The sequence below is a fragment of the Leucopleurus acutus genome (genome assembly GCF_964270905.1).
Source record: "Leucopleurus acutus genome assembly, chromosome: 11".
NCBI classification, from domain to species: domain Eukaryota; kingdom Metazoa; phylum Chordata; class Mammalia; order Artiodactyla; family Delphinidae; genus Leucopleurus; species Leucopleurus acutus.
The window spans coordinates 6,285,428-6,301,364 of record NC_139152.1 but is presented as its reverse complement, the minus strand read 5'-3'; the positions used below and the strand labels follow the sequence as shown (position 1 = coordinate 6,301,364).

The 15,937-nt window shown below is 50.0% G+C and overlaps 1 protein-coding gene across 1 annotated transcript in view; it reads left to right on the top strand.

Annotated features, from left to right (window-relative positions):
* ANO2 (anoctamin 2) overlaps positions 1–15,937 on the top strand; it is a gene marked incomplete at its 5' end in the record, with an annotated part of 318,386 nt that overhangs the window by 153,310 nt on the left and 149,139 nt on the right. The window contains 3 exons of the mRNA XM_082849511.1: positions 349–509; positions 8,290–8,372; positions 14,483–14,587. Of these exons, the coding sequence (XP_082705637.1) occupies positions 349–509; positions 8,290–8,372; positions 14,483–14,587 (349 nt within the window). The remainder of the gene's footprint in view (positions 1–348; positions 510–8,289; positions 8,373–14,482; positions 14,588–15,937) is intronic.

The window sequence follows — 15,937 nt, the reverse complement described above, 5'->3', positions numbered from 1 at the left end:
TTGTTGATGCGCCCCACCAGCCCCGTAGACACAGCACATTTTGAATGGACTTTATGTGGCATTGTCCAATGAACAGCATCTCTGATAGATGGTCATTAACTTTCTGTTGGGCCACTTTTAGTGACAGGGGCCTCCATATCTCCAAAGGTAGCCCATTCATTTTTTAAGACAAGATATAAGAATAACACTTCCGAAGGGAAGAACCCAATTCCAACTCTCTAACATACCTCGCTGTTGGAGTTGATAAGCTCAACCAGGGATTCGGAAGTGGGAGCTGTTTTGGGGGTGATGGGCTTGGGAAGGGTCCTGCTGGAGCCCCCCTGACCCAGCAGCCTCTGTCTTCTGCAGCAAAGAGATGTGTGACCAACAGAATGCCTTCACCATGTGTCCCCTGTGTGACAAGTCCTGTGACTACTGGAACCTCAGCTCGGCCTGTGGAACGGCGCGGGCCAGCCACCTGTTTGACAACCCTGCCACTGTCTTCTTCTCCATCTTCATGGCTCTGTGGGGTAAGTTGTCACCATGAGGCTTGCTTCTATGGGGGGGTACCTTTAAATGGGTACAGTGACCAAGCTCTAAAGCCCATATCCTTCGGTTTACTTCCTTAGTATTTGGGGTTTTTTTTTTTTTTTTTTTTTTTTTTGGCGGTATGCGGGCCCCTCACTGTTGTGGCCTCTCCCGTTGCGGAGCACAGGCTCCGGACGCGCAGGCTCAGCGGCCATGGCTCACGGGCCCAGGCGCTCCGCGGCATGTGGGATCTTCCCAGACTGGGGCACTAACCCGTGTACCCCTGCATCGGCAGGCGGACTCTCAACCACTGCGCCACCAGGGAAGCCCTGGTCCTTATACCTTAAAAAGCATTTTAGGGACAGTAGATTTCTCTACTTTACTCATACATGTGAGTAGAACTAAGAATATCCTCTGTGGCTTTATAAATATATTTTTTAAAGAGATAGTAGATTTCTCTACTTTACTCATACATGTGAATAGAACTAAGACTATCCTCCGTGGCTTTATAAATATATTTTTTAAAGAGATAGAGTAATGTGAATCTGGTATTAATCTCATGTAGGATTTATTTGGAGATTGAACCCATCCATGCATGCTTTGAAAACCCCTCACACACTCATAGGCACCTCCAGGTACATCTCCTAAGACATGGCAAGTCCTAGATGTCATTTGGTGTCACACTCAGAATGGTGGGGTGACTGCCACAGTCACGGAGTTAGCTGGGGGTAAAGGTGGGCCCAGACCTGGTCTCTTGCCTCCACGCTCAGTGCAGTTCCCGGGACAAGGCGAGTGTAGACTGCAGAGATTTTACCTAATGCCAGAGGGATGTTTTCAATATTCTCACCCAAGGGATCTCTGAAGGAAGGAACAAATAGTGCCTTCATTTTCCTCCTCCTCCCTTCCCCCCAGAGTCTTGGGGTAATAAACTTTCTCTGGGCCATAGCTATCTGACTAGAAGCACACGCATGCACATGTGTACAAACACACATACTTCTATTCTTACAAACTGGGATAACCACCCCGTGGTCACTGAACATTTCTAAGAAGACACACCCACGGGTATTAAGGAAGGGACCAAGGGGATATGTTTCAGCCTGTTGGGAGTAGCAGCCTGCCTTTCACTCATCCATCCAGTGCAGGCCCTCATCTTTCCCATTGGATTACAGACCGGCAGGGCCACTGTCCTGCTGCAGAAGCTGCTAGGTTTATCCGTGATTCCAGGGGGCCTGGAGGACACACCAGGATGGGGCCGTGAGTCACACATCCCAGGAGTGTGACCAGGAGAGAGACGAGGTCTGTTCTAGCACCGCTGCCAGAACTGGTCCCAGTGGCCTCTGTCTCCTGCGGGCACCTCTCCGTGGATGGAGACAGAACCAAGCTGGAAAGATTCCCACGTGACCAGGCCACCGAGGAAGGTGTTTAGCAGAGACTCTGTTCTCCCAGGGAGAATGACCACTGCCCAGGAATGTGGGCAGTGTCAGCCCACAGAATAGGGGCAGGGGGTCGGAGGAAAGGGCACTTGTGGCCGTGTAGCTCTGGAACTGTTCACAGGAAGGGCCAGGAGAACAACCTGAAGTTGCAGCTTGTGACCCACGCGGTGCCAGGCGGCTCTGTGCCTGCTTCTCACAAGGCGGTGTCTTGTAATCACCCCAAATCCATTTGAACTGATCGGAGCGCAAAATACACACCCATGCTTTGATATGCTGCACCCCTCATTCCCATGAATCTGTCTGGCGAGTATTACTGTGACTGAGCAGCTGAAGCTTACTGACTCTGGTCCACAATCCCTCAAGACCTCTCCTGGGATGTGTGCTTCCTTGTTGTGGGGAAACTTGGTTTTCAGCTGTACCTTCCCTGCTCTCGCGATGGATGAAGAGATACCTCCCACCCCTTCTGAGGTTCACGACCGTTTCACCACCCCCAGCTCCCCTCTCTTTCTCTCACATAGCAGCAGTGGAGGGAAAGCAAATGCGGTGGGATTGTGTCAGCGCTTTGTGGCTTAGCGGTTGGTTTTGTTATTTTAACAGCCTTGCTGTGTGTTTTATGCGATTGTGTATTTGGTTACAGCAGCCAAGATCCCCTAGGCATGGCTGCTTACAAATTACAATGAAAAATAATAGTAAATGTTTCTTGTTAAATGTTTACTATTATTTTTAATATGAACAGACCAATCACAAGCACTGAAATTGAAACTGTGATTAAAAATCTTCCAACAAACAAAAGCCCAGGACCAGATGGCTTCACAGGCGAATTCTATCAAACATTTAGAGAAGAGCTAACACCTATCCTTCTCAAACTCTTCCAAAATATAGCAGAGGGAGGAACACTCCCAAACGCATTCTACGAGGCCACCATCACCCTGATACCAAAACCAGACAAAGATGTCACAAAAAAAGAAAACTACAAGCCAATATAACTGATGAACATAGACGCAAAAATCCTCAACAAAATACTAGCAAACAGAATCCAACAGCACATTAAAAATGATCATATACCGCGATCAAGTGGGGTTTATCCCAGGAATGCAAGGATTCTTCAATATATGCAAATCAGTCAGTGTGATACACCATATTAACAAATTGAAGGAAAAAACCATATGATCATCGCAATAGATGCAGAGAAAGCTTTTGGCAAAATTGAACACCCATTTATGATAAAAACCCTGCGGAAAGTAGGCATAGAGGGAACTTTCCTCAACATAATAAAGGCCATGTATGACAAACCAACAGCCAACATCACCTTCAATGGTGAAAAACTGAAACCATTTCCACTTAGATCAGGAACAAGACAAGGTTGCCCACTCTCACCACTATTATTCAACATAGTTTTGGAAGTTTTAGCCACAGCAATCAGAGAAGAAAAAGAAATAAAAGGAATCCAAATCAGAAAAGAAGAAGTAAAGCTGTCACTGTTTGCAGATGACATGATACTATACACAGAGAATCCTAAAGATGCTACCAGAAAACTACTAGAGCTAATCAATGAATTTGGTAAAGTAGAAGGATACAAAATTAATGCACAGAAATCTCTGGCATTCCTATACACTAATGATGAAAAATCTGAAAGTGAAATTAAGAAAACACTCCCATTTACCATTGCAACAAAAAGAATAAAATATCTAGGAATAAACCTACCTAAGGAGACAAAAGACCTGTATGTAGAAAATTATAAGACACTGATGAAAGAAATTAAAGATGATACAAATAGATGGAGAGATATACCATGTTCTTGGGTTGGAAGAATCAACATTGTGAAAATGACTCTACTACCCAAAGCAATCTACAGATTCAATGCAATCCCTATCATACTACCACTGGCATTTTTCACAGAAGTAGAACAAAAAATTTCACAATTTGTATGGAAACACAAAAGACACTGAATAGCCAAAGCAATCTTGAGAACGAAAAATAGAGCTGGAGGAACCAGGCTCTGTGACTTCAGACTATACTACAAAGCTACAGTAATCAAGACAGTATGGTACTGGTACAGAAACAGAAATATAGATCAATGGGACAGGATAGAAAGCCCAGAGATAAACCCACGCACATATGGTCACCTTATCTTTGATAAAGGAGGCAAGAATATATACAGTGGAGAAAAGACAGCCTCTTCTATAAGTGGTGCTGGGAAAACTGGACAGCTACATGTAAAAGTATGAAATTAGAACACTCCCTAACACCATACACAAAAATAAACTCAAAATGGATTAAAGACCTAAATGTAAGGCCAGAAACGATCAAACTCTTAGAGGAAAACATAGACATAAATCATAGCAAGATCATTTTTGACCCACCTCCTAGAGAAATGGAAATAAAAACAAAAATAAACAAATGGGACCTAATGAAACTTCAAAGCTTTTGCACAGCAAAGGAAACCATAAACAAGACCAAAAGACAACCCTCAGAATGGGAGAAAATATTTGCAAATGAAACAACTGGCAAAGGATTAATCTCCAAAATTTACAAGCAGCTCATGCAGCTCAATATCAAAAAAAACAAACAACCCAATCCAAAAATGGGCAGAAGATTTAAATAGACATTTCTCCAAAGAAGATATACAGATGGCCAACAAACACATGAAAGAATGCTCAACATCACTAATCATTACAGAAATGCAAATCAAAACTACAATGAGATATCATCTCATACCGGTCAGAATGGCCATCATCAAAAAATCTAGAAACAATAAATGCTGGAGAGGGTGTGGAGAAAAGGGAATCCTCTTGCACTGTTGGTGGGAATGTAAATTGATACAGCCACTATGAAAAACAGTATGGAGGTTCCTTAGAAAAGTAAAAATAGAACTACCATATGACCCAGCAATCCCACTACTGGGCATATACCGTGAGAAATCCAGAATTCAAAAATAGTCATGTACCACAATGTTCATTGCAGCACTATTTACAATAGCCAGGACATGGAAGCAACCTAAGTGTCCATTGACAGATGAATGGATAGAGAAGATGTGGCACATATATATACAATGGAATATTACTCAGCCATAAAAAGAAACAAAATTGAGTTATTTGTAGTGAGGTGGATGGACCTAGAGTCTGTCATACAGAGTGAAGTAAGTCAGAAAGAGAAAAACAAATACCAATGCTAACACAGATATATGGAATCTATAAAAAAAGAAAGTCATGAAGAACCTAGGGGTAAGACGGGAATAAAGACACAAACCTGCTAGACAATGGACTTGAGGATATGAGGAGGGGGAAGGGTAAGCTGTGACAAAGTGAGAGAGAGGCATGGACATATATACACTACCAAACGTAAAATAGATAGCTAGTGGGAAGCAGCCGCATAGCACAGGGAGATCAGCTCGGTGCTTTGTGACCACCTAGAGGGGTGGGATAGGGAGGGTGGGGGGAGGGAGACGCAAGAGGGAAGAGATACGGGAACATATGTATATGTATAACTGATTCACTTTGTTATAAAGCAGCAACTAACACACCATTGTAAAGCAATTATACTCCAATAAAGATGTTAAAAAGAAAATAATGGTAATGCCTCTCATTACATGATTATTATGATCAGTGGTACTGTGCTGGGTGGGCCTGGGCCAGGGCCCAAGCCTGCCAGGAAGAAAGCTGGGAGAAGAAGTGATTCTCCACGGAGAGAGAGCGATGGGGCTGCTGGTGGGGCAGAAACAGGGGTCCCTGAGATGAGTCAGCAGGACCCCGGACCAGCAGAGCAGTCTGGCCCAGCTCCTCCGGGGTTCTGGCTTCAAACTCCAGGGAACTTTGAAATGAGGGTGAAGCCCTATTGAAAAGTAGGGAAGGGAGGAGTAAAGGGACGAGGTTAAGGACAGTGACTTCAGGGTCAGACAGTCCTAACCGTGGGTCCCAGTCCCGCCCTGTGCCAGCCAGCGTGACTAGCCCTGTGTCTCTGAAGTCAGTCCTCTTAGCCGAGGTGCTGAGTAACCTGGGGCAGGGGTGGTCCTCGACCTGGGAGCATCACTGCCTTCATCTCTCAAGCGGGTGAAGTGATACCTGCACCCTAGTGTTCTCGTGACCGTCAGTGGGACGTGTATGCAGAGCGCTCCGAGGGGTGCCTGGCCGTGATTCCCACCAGGAGCTGTGCGCTGCTCTCCATCGTCGCGACGGTCCTCTGTGTCCCCATGACTCCCCCTCAGTGACTCTGTTGCCCTGTCCTCTGTTCCCAGTCTGACTTCTCTCCTTCACAGAGACCTCGGTCTGTGTGCAGAGCCCTCCTCAGTCACTGAGAACAGCGCAGGAAAAGGAGGGGCGTACCCCTTGTTTGGAGACCATCCCGAGGCCAAGGCCAGGGTCGGGAGGTGGGATACCCACCCGACAAGGCCTCAAATCCCAGGGAGAAAAGATACAGATCCGTGTACCACAATGTAGCTAGTAGCTGTCATAGCGCCAAGTGAAACAAATGTAGCTTTAAGTAACCATACGTTCAGCCAGCAGGTGGGAGTCTGTTTTGCTCAGCCCCGTGCTGTTCCCAGGTGAACAGAGGCAGGTACGAGCCGAAGAAGCGTTTGCGGTCCTGTTACTACGCTGCAGACCCGAATGGCAGCCGACAGTCCGGTGCGGCAGGTAGTGGAGGGCGCCCAGGCTCTTACCAGCGGTGGTGTAGAAAGGTAGGGGTGGCCTCAGGGACTGTCACGCCCCCTCCTTTTCCAGGGCACCAGATCTAAGGGTGTTAGGAGTGCAGAGGAACGGGCGCCTGGGAGGCTGGTCTTAGGGGACTCGGTCAGGAAAGGATGAGCTGGTCAGGAACGGAGGAGGACGGCAGTGGAGGGTAGCGTGGGAGAGGGGACAGTTTGCAAAAGCTGGGGATGAAGAGGACAGCAAGGCGATGCCCTCGTCAGCAATGCAGGTGTGAGGTGTGTGTTGACAAGCGGTGCGAATAGATGTGGACAGATGGGCTGGGCCAAATACCCAAGGTCCCTGTATCCAGAGGGAAGAATCTAGACAATTGGGACCCAGTGTAAGTTTGGGGGTGTGTGTTGGGATCCCCCCTCTCGCTGCCTCTCTGCACCGCCCAAATGCCATTGCTCTTCCAGACTCAGCTCAGATGCTGCAGCAGCTGGCGCCCTCTCTCCTGCATGCCCACAGCCTTTTATCTGCGTCATTCTTAAGGCCCTGATCACATTGTACCTTGTACTGTAGTTATGTAAAATCTCTTCTTATAGACTAAACAACTTGAGAGCAAAATCCACGTCAGATTTACCTAGTCTTCCTCATGATGTCTAGAACATTGTTCTGTATATTGCAGGTACCTCAGGTCTGGTTTTTTTGTTTTTTGGGGTTTTTCGATAGGGAATTCGTTCAAGCTTGCTTAAATAATAAGAGATGATAAGAAAGTAAGAAGCAAGCTCGTGGATGCAGGAAATTAAGTATAGCCAGGCCCCTAGGCAACTGGAACGGAAGGAGGAATCAGAAACCTCTCTCCTTCTTTCACGTGCTGCATGGTTTGTCCCATTTCTGCTTCTCTTTGTGTCTCTTAGTTTCAGTTTTCAAAAGAGAGAATCCGATTGGCCTGTGAGTGGGCTCTGGATCAGGTGTCCAATCCTGGCATAAGAAGCCATACCTGTGGAGCAGAGGGGGCTGGTTCTTTCCGGAGCATGTTGGGCTGCCCTTCAAGGGCTGTGGTTGGAGAAGGCAGGCTAACCAATGTGTCGGGACGGTAGGCATTCAACAAGCATTTGCTAAACAAATGGAAGAATGAGTGAATGGCACTTTGGGGAGATGAGTCTTCCAGCTGCATGCGGGATGGGGGGCGGGGACACTGAGACCCTGGACTCACGTAGAACTACTCGGAGATGTTACATAACCTCAGAACGAGGTGATTTGGGCCCAGAGAAGGGAAGTTGCGCTGGGGACAGAAAGATGGAGAAAAAAGTGAGAGTGCTCAGGAAGGTGCAGGAAGAGGGAACGTATAGGGAAGACGAGGTTTGTCATAAAAGACGACAAACCGTCAAACCCTTCCATTCTTACTTCCTTTATCCTTCCGTTCTTCCTTCATTTATTGAGATCCGTGTTTACCCTTTTCTTATAACCTAGAAATAGGGAAAAGGGTGTGTGTGTGTGTGTGTGTGTGTGTGTGTGTGTGTGTGTGTCTCCCTTTAAATATATCTCTTGGGCTCTCCTGGATGTGGAGTATTTTGAGTTGTCCCAGCTAGAAGTTGGGGTTGGGGAAGGGAATCGATGCTTTAAAGAAAGTCCCTAAATTTGAAATTTATAAGTTTATCCTCCCTTGGGGAACCCTGAGGGTGCTCAGAATTAATAGAATTTTTTCCTTTCTTTTTAAGCTACCATGTTTCTCGAAAACTGGAAGAGATTACAGATGCGACTAGGCTACTTCTGGGATCTGACTGGCATAGAAGAGGAAGAAGTGAGTTCTCTTTGGGTCTTTGCTTTGCTTTGCCCCCGGAAATAGATTGTCTTGAGTGAAATAACCGCTTACATTTGCTGTCACGGCAGCCAAGTCACCTGCCGAGTCTCACTGTGGCCCCTTTCCTAGCTTGGCTCCATGGGCCAAGCCAGGGTTGATGGGCACTGAGGCCAAGAGTTGAAATCCTCTCTCTTCTCTTGAGCTGTAAGACTTTGGACTTGATGGGTAGCCAGATGTCCTTTTGACCCTCTCTGGGAAGAAATGGCATGAGAAGCAAGCCTTGTGGTGACCTCAAGGTTTAACTCAGCGTTCTTCCACCTCCCGTCCTGTTGGTGCTCGAGAGCGCGAAGCCAGAGAACGCGACCCAGAGCGCGGACGTGTCTGGATGCTTCTGTGAGCCTGCAGACGGTCAAGGGGAGGCATGGGTGCTAGGTCTCGGTTGCCCTGATGCATATGGAGGAAGAAAGAACCACTGATCCAGTACCCTGTCAGCCAGGAGAGCATGTGTGAAACAGGAGCGTGAGCTAAGGGAAAGGGTAGGTTCTTCCAGAGTCTAGTTGTATGGACAGATGATTTTAAAGGATGGAACAAATTGACCTTCCCTCGGGGCTCCTTTGAGAACTAGGGCCCCCTTTGATGTCGGCGAGCTGACGATGACCAGTGTGGGCCTGGTTGCTCACGGTTCTCTTCTCCCGTGCACTGCCATTGCCTGAACAGCAAACGTGAATATCGGATAGGGGCTCCCGATGCCCTGGGCAGTGTCGATGAGATGCTGGGGACAGTGTCCAGAGCACCAGGAGGTGCCCCCAGTTGCCTGAGTGCCATGTGCGTAGGCTGGCTGAGAGCATGTGACGGCTGTGCGGGGAGCAGACTTTTTCTGTATTCTCCCTCATTCGTTGATGTGCCTCTCCTTGGACTCGGGACCTCTGGCTTTGTGACCCTGACGCTTTGTGACTAAGCGAGTGAAATCCCCAGTTTAGTCCTATTCTCAAGGCTGTGTGGCTCCCTTGTCTGTGATGTGACATCCTCTGCTCTCCTTAAAGCTCCAAGTCGTCAGCTTGCTTTGAGCAGGTGGGCATTCCATGACCATGGATTGAGTTCACACATTCGCTCCATCCCAGTCCCGTGCGTTAAGCAGATACCCGGAGGCTCACAGCATCACGGATTCCGTGGCAAATGAGAGGATCTACATATGAATTCTCACTTCAGAGACGACACACATTAGTTGGGAAGATAAGCAACAGAGAACAATAGAGGCAATTGCATTTCTTGGGGAAAGATGGCCAGTAGTGCTTCCAATCGAAAGAGCTGTCGAAGGCGGACTGCGGGTGATTTTGTCCTATTGGTTCGATTTGATTCTGAGGAGAAAGAGAGAGGGGAGAGAGGAGAGAGCTGTGGCTGGGTGTGGGGAGGTGGTGGGCGCACGGGTCCTTCTCTCCTACAGCAGGGCCTAGGAGGTCTCGAGGGAAGAGAAGCAGCAGCAGCCTGGCATCCACGCCTGTGTGGGGACAGAAACAAGCTAAGTGTGTCTTCCGAGTAGCGCTGAGGAGGCCAGCAGGTCTGCCTGTGAAAGAGGAAGTGTAAACACACTCACACAGAGAAAGGCATCCGTATGACTCAGTGCCCTTGACGTCTCAGTCCCTGGCAGGAGTGGGATGCTAAGCCATTCTGGTTTCTGCAGCCAGGTTTCCTGTTTACCCCGATGAGCCATGGTCACTTCCTGGGAGGGGCGTGATTTCAGTAACTCCTGCGCAGGCTGAGAGAGAGGCCTGGTCGAGCCTGGGTTCACCCCTGGCGCAAAGAGCTGGTCCTGACGGGCTCTCTGTGTGAGGTTACTGGGGGCGGGTCAGTTCTGCAGCATCGAGGATGTGCCCCCCACCGTGTGCAAGCCCAGGGCCAGGCGTGGTTGAGAGGAGGGAAGGCAGCTGTGTCTTTCCTTCCATGTGTTTAGATTTTGGACTCAGATGTTAAGCACGCTGTAAGTTGAGTTAAGTCTGAACGTGCACATCAGGCACGTACTGTGGGCCAGGTTTTGGTTTGGGACATGGAACTCCCTCAGGCGCGGGCTCTGAGCATCTCCAAAGGGTTGCATTCAACTAAGGGGTTGTCTGGTCTCTGAATAATTAGAATACGACGGTGAGTTTGAGAGAAATTCCTTCCGGTCTAAAAACTGTTTTGTTTTTAAATCAGGGTTTTGAAGACTGGTTGAATTTTAATGAGCAGCAAAGGGAGGAATGGGCACCCACAGGAGGAAACAGCTGACAGGAGCCTTGATCCAGGGAAGCTCAGGGTGTGGCTCAGAGTCAGCGGGACACCTGGAAGGTCTAGTTGGCTGCAGGGAACAGGGGTTGGGCTGCAGTTGGTGGGGGCAGAGCAACAAATGCAGGCTGGTGGCTAGGCCAGGGAGGGTCCCGACTGTGTCTCCTCAGGTTATGGGACGGCAGGGAGAGCGGGATTGGAAGGCATCTGTGACTTGCCCTAGGCCTTAAATGAAGTGCTGTGGGCAGATTTAACCCACATTCAAATGGGGAGCAAGAGGATGCAGACACCACCTGGGCTTCGGGGAGGAGGTTGCAGGGGTCCTTGAAGGTCATCATGAGAGCTTTTTTTCTGTTTTAACCAGATGTTGTCTCCAGGTCTCAGGGATTCTGCCATGGCCAGCTGTCTGTAACCCTCAGACAGCTTCTACCCTGTGGTCTTCGCTAGGAAGCAGCCCTTCGGGAGTAGGGGGGAGGGTGCTCACTCACACAGAGACCAGAGCCACCCACCCTCTGTCCCTCCCGCCTGGGGTGCGCGCACCACGTGGGACGCCAAGGAAAGCAGCAGGGGCGGGGCTCAAAGCGGGGAGGAGGAGAAGGGGGCTGGAGCCCCTGGCCCAGGGGCCTCCCTGTCGAACCGGCTGGGATGGCCCGAGAGACCCCTTTGAAGGCCGTCGAAGGAGGCCTGCCAGACCTCAGGTGTCTTCACTCTGAGATGGGATGGCCTTGAGCTCAGTGGCCTCTCTTGCCCGATTCCCTGCTGCACTCAGGCCCCACGTGTCCCTGGGACCCCTCAGAGAGGGTGGTCTCGATGCAGACGTCTTCCCGTCCCTCTCTCTCCCGCCCCTGTCTACCACGTCAGGCTTAGCTGCCCTGATAGCTTCCTGTCACATAGGACGCAAGATCCCTTGCCTCCCCCCAGCACGTGGTGGCGTGCTTCTCCTCCCAGACCTCCCAGCCTCACGGGCCTGCCTTCTCTCCTGGGCTCCTTCCAAGCTTTGCACCGGCTCCTCCCTCTACCTGGAAGGCTCCAGCCTCCACCTGCCCTGACCTTTCTTAGCTTTTCCATCCCAAGCAGAACGTGACCCTCCTGTGGTCTGGCCTTCCCTCAGTCCCCATTCTAAAGCAGCCAGCCTGACATTCCTTCTGTTGCTCTCATTCCCACCTGCTGCTTTCTTACTTGTGGATTTGTTGGCTTATGTCACCTTCCTCCACTTGGAGATAAGCTCCTTGTTTGTAGCCTCAGAGCCTGAAGAAGAGCTCCCAAGAGCTCGGAACGCAGTACATGCTTTGGTAACTCTTTCTTGGAGACATTTGTTGACTGCGTCTCCGGGTTTACCTCTGTTGATCAGCGAAGGCTGGTCCTGAGCTGGCCTGGGGCCTTCTTTCAGGCCAGCTCCTGAGGGGAGCAACTAGGTGGAAGTAGCTTTGCAAAATATTTCCCAGAGTCTTGGCGGGAGGGGTTATGTATTAGTGATGATTCGGCGTCAGACCCCATCCAGGGAGGCCGTGTTTAAGGCTAGGTGTATTGGAGCCGCCCTCACGGGGTCCAGCTTCTGCTCTGGCCAGGCGCTCGTTTGTCCAGGTCCCTGCCTCTGAGGAATCCTGTGACCTCACCCAACCTTCTTGGCTGCGAGCGCGAGATCCTTGTCCGATGTGCTTCGGTTGGAAAGCAGAGCAGCCTGACACTCTGCCTTGAGAGCCTCGGACTCCTGTCTGCGTGCCAAGAGCTCTCAGCTTGTTCTAAACAGATGAGGAGGGTCTGAGCTGGGGCCCAGAGTGCAGTGAAGTGGGCCACAGCCACCACCGGAGGGATGTGAGGACACTCCTCCACGTGATGTCACGTCTTCAGAAAGTCAGGGGCCCGTCAGGAGCATCTTACAGGCAGCAGGGAAGGCCCCTCAGCTCCTTTGCTGAGGATGACAGGATAGACGCAAGGGCTTTAGAATCCAGAGGATGGTACAAAAAGGCACGGCTTTAGTTCTATAGTTAAAATCTTCCATAGGAACAACATAGAAGAAACGCAACCAAATTTCAGAGGCCACAGAACATTTCTCAAAGTATTTCTGCAGGAGGTTAATTGCTGGAGGCGAAAGAAGTTTTGTGGGACATGGTGGGTTGAAGAAGATTCAGCACGTGTCTTTACAGGAGAACTTCTCAGAGCTTGTATTAGGCTCCTTGTGACTCTCAGGTGACACATTGTGTGGTATGTTCCAATCTGTTAGACCCTGGAATCCCTTTTTTAGCTAAAACCCTCTTGGCACACACATTAGGAAATGCTGCGTTGGAGGATGGGTGAAGGGGAGAGACAAAATGAAGTGAACTTCGCAAGCGTTGAGAGATTTCTGTGTTCTCCCCGCGGTGCTATTTGCTGCGAGAAACAAAGTAATGGGGACCAGGTAGCGGATTCTCATCTTAGGATAAAAAGATTCCCACGTGCAAAACAACTAAGAAACAATAAAGGAAGATGACGTAATCAAGAACTGCATGTCGTGTAAGTGATAAGACTCTAGAATATTTGAGAGGGGCAGGCTCCGCCAGCTGTGTTTCAGCAGGCAGAGCAGGTCCCACCTCCAAGGGTGGGACGCACCGTGGGGCCCGCGTGATGATGGGGAGCCTGCAGAACCCTGGAATGGCTCCTCCTCTGTTATACTGGTTAGTCTTTATTTTTGCGCCACGCGGGCCTCTCACTGTTGCGGCCTCTCCCGTTGCGGAGCACAGGCTCCGGACGCGCAGGCTCAGCGGCCATGGCTCACGGACCCAGCCGCTCCGCGGCATGTGGGATCTTCCCGGACCGGGACACGAACCCGCGTCCCCTGCATCGGCAGGCGGACTCTCAACCACTGCGCCACCACGGAAGCCCTGTACTGGTTATTCTTATTAGTCACGTGCACAGTTTCTCCTCTCCAGCATCATGGCATGTCTCGGGAAAGCCAGAGACAGGTCAGGAGTCCAGCTTGTTGGCTTTCAGAATCTCTGAGGCCTGAGCAGTGATGAGGGAATGTGTGTTCTCTGTGTCCGCTGGGAGCCAGCTCCGGAATCCCTGCCTGGGAGTTCTCGGTAAATGATGCAGGAGGCCGGGTGTACACTGTTCAGTTCTCTTTGAAGTAAGTCCTGCGTCTTCCTGCCGCAGCATCTGCACTGATGGGACCGTGGTCTTTCTGATCACCCAGGCACTCGTTCCCATGCCTGGTGACTCACCCTCCAGGTTCGTATTGCTGCGTGTCCCTGCGCTGTCTCCCGAGCATCAGCGTGCTTGCCAGTGAGTTACTCACCAAGGCTGAATAGCAAACAGGTCCAGGCAAGTGAGTTTTAAGATTCCCTGTGGGCACCTTCAACTGTGATGTTTACTGGCGGCCGTTTTTGGCTTGCAGAAGAATGGCGCAGGGAAGACGTTTGGTCCTGGCCCTGACTCCCGGCTGGGGGGGCACATCTGTTTCTCCAGCTGGGATTTGGCTCATTGCAACTTAAAGTGGAGGCCTGAGGGTAGATAGTGGGATGGCCAGAGGTAGCCCCCGGGCCTTTGGGCAAACTGCTGTGTGCAGCACGGGACTCCTTTTTGTATCAGCTCCTCGTTAATGCTTCGCCTCTCCTTTCTCAACCCTGGCGCCACCCCCAGGAACGTGCTCAGGTTTGGTTTCCAGTGTGGTAACAAGTGGTGTGTGTCCCCCTCTCCCGCCACAGTGTGTCCCTGGTCTCGACGCCTCGTGGTTGTGTGTAGTGTGGCAGCCCTTGTCCCGTAGCATCTGACCCCGTGACCTGACTTCCTGTCCTCGTGGTGTCTGGCCATACCCCGCGGGCCAAGGTGGCCCTCCGCCCGTTTACTAACCACTCTGTGACTCTGGTTTTTAGGAGCACCCCCGGCCTGAGTATGAAACCAAAGTTCGGGAGAAGATGCTGAGGGAGAGCGACAAGTCTCTGGTCCAGAAACTGGGAACCGGTGGGACTGAGGATGCGGTAAGGTGCTGGCACCTGGTGCTTGCTTTCCTTTTTTTTTTTTCCTTAAGATCCTGTTGTCATTTCACTGGGAATGCCTTCGCAGAAGGAGACTGGGCTGTGAGAAGGGCCGACAGCGGTGGGACAGGACGGAAAGAGAGCATGCCATGTCTCCGCGTCCCGTGGGCAGAGGTTGTGGGGAACAGGCCCCTCCCATGACTTGATTTCTCTCTCCTTCCCGGGTGGTCATGTCCGGATGAAATGGGAGAGCAGGTCTGGAAAGAAAGAAACCGTTTCAGACCTGGGTCCTCTGGGCTCTTGTCACCTACACGTCGAATAGCAGTAGCAACCACCGCCAGACCAACGAGCGCAATGACAGCCAACCTTGATTCAGTCCTTGCTGCGGGCCAGGCACCGTTCTCAGCGCGTTGTATCATTTTACTCTCGAACTAAATTGATGAGGCTGCAGCAATTTTTCTGTAAATGAAAACTAATGAAGAAAGGTATGTCCGCAGCTTAAGTCGTTGGCCAGAGGTCACCCAGACAGTGCATGGTGGGTGGATCTGGGATTCCACCCCAGGTGAGTCTCTGACAGTCTGGGCATCTAACCGCTATGCAAGGATACATCGAGGAGTGGCCCTTCGGGCCGGCAGAGGCCATGCCTATATGTGCCTGAGCTGCTCATACACTCTCCCTCACATTTCATTCTCTCTGGCTGGGCCTCCAAAGTACGGAGTTGATCGTGAGTCGTATTTCTGAGTTTTACGGTGGCATTCAGACATGGGAACAGAGCTTCAGGGTCTGTGCTGTGATCTGTAAATACTCGCAGTGCCTGTGAGGTGGGGGGCTCCTCTTTGGCACCGCCGGTCTCCTCTGAGTGCCACCCTTTTTTGAAACCAAGAGTGTGTGTGTGTGTGTGTGTGTTGATGTCTTTCCTAATCTGGTTCCTGAAAAAATTCAACGAGATCGACAATCTGTTGTTTTTACACGTGTCTTTTCTCCATCTTGGATTCGAATTAAAATTTCATTTAATTTTACATTCTTTAAGTTGGAGCCATTCATGTTAACATGCAAATTTATTCAAGCACCAATACGGAGAAGGTGGTGTTTTTAAGCCCAGAATACTAGCTGTCTCTCTTTCTTTCTTTCTTTTTTTTTTTTCCTTTAAGAAAGCAGGACTTAGAAGAGAAAGGGGGTGGCTGTCTAAGTTATTATTTCCCTAGAAAAAAGTAAGTCCAAGACCGCCAGTTATTTGGGGAAAAAAATGAATTCATTCCTAGGAAAGAGTAGTCATCACCATCACCCTCATCAGAAAGCAAACATATTGTGTCCTGTCGGGTTTGGCAATCCTATGCAACCTTCTCTCTCCAC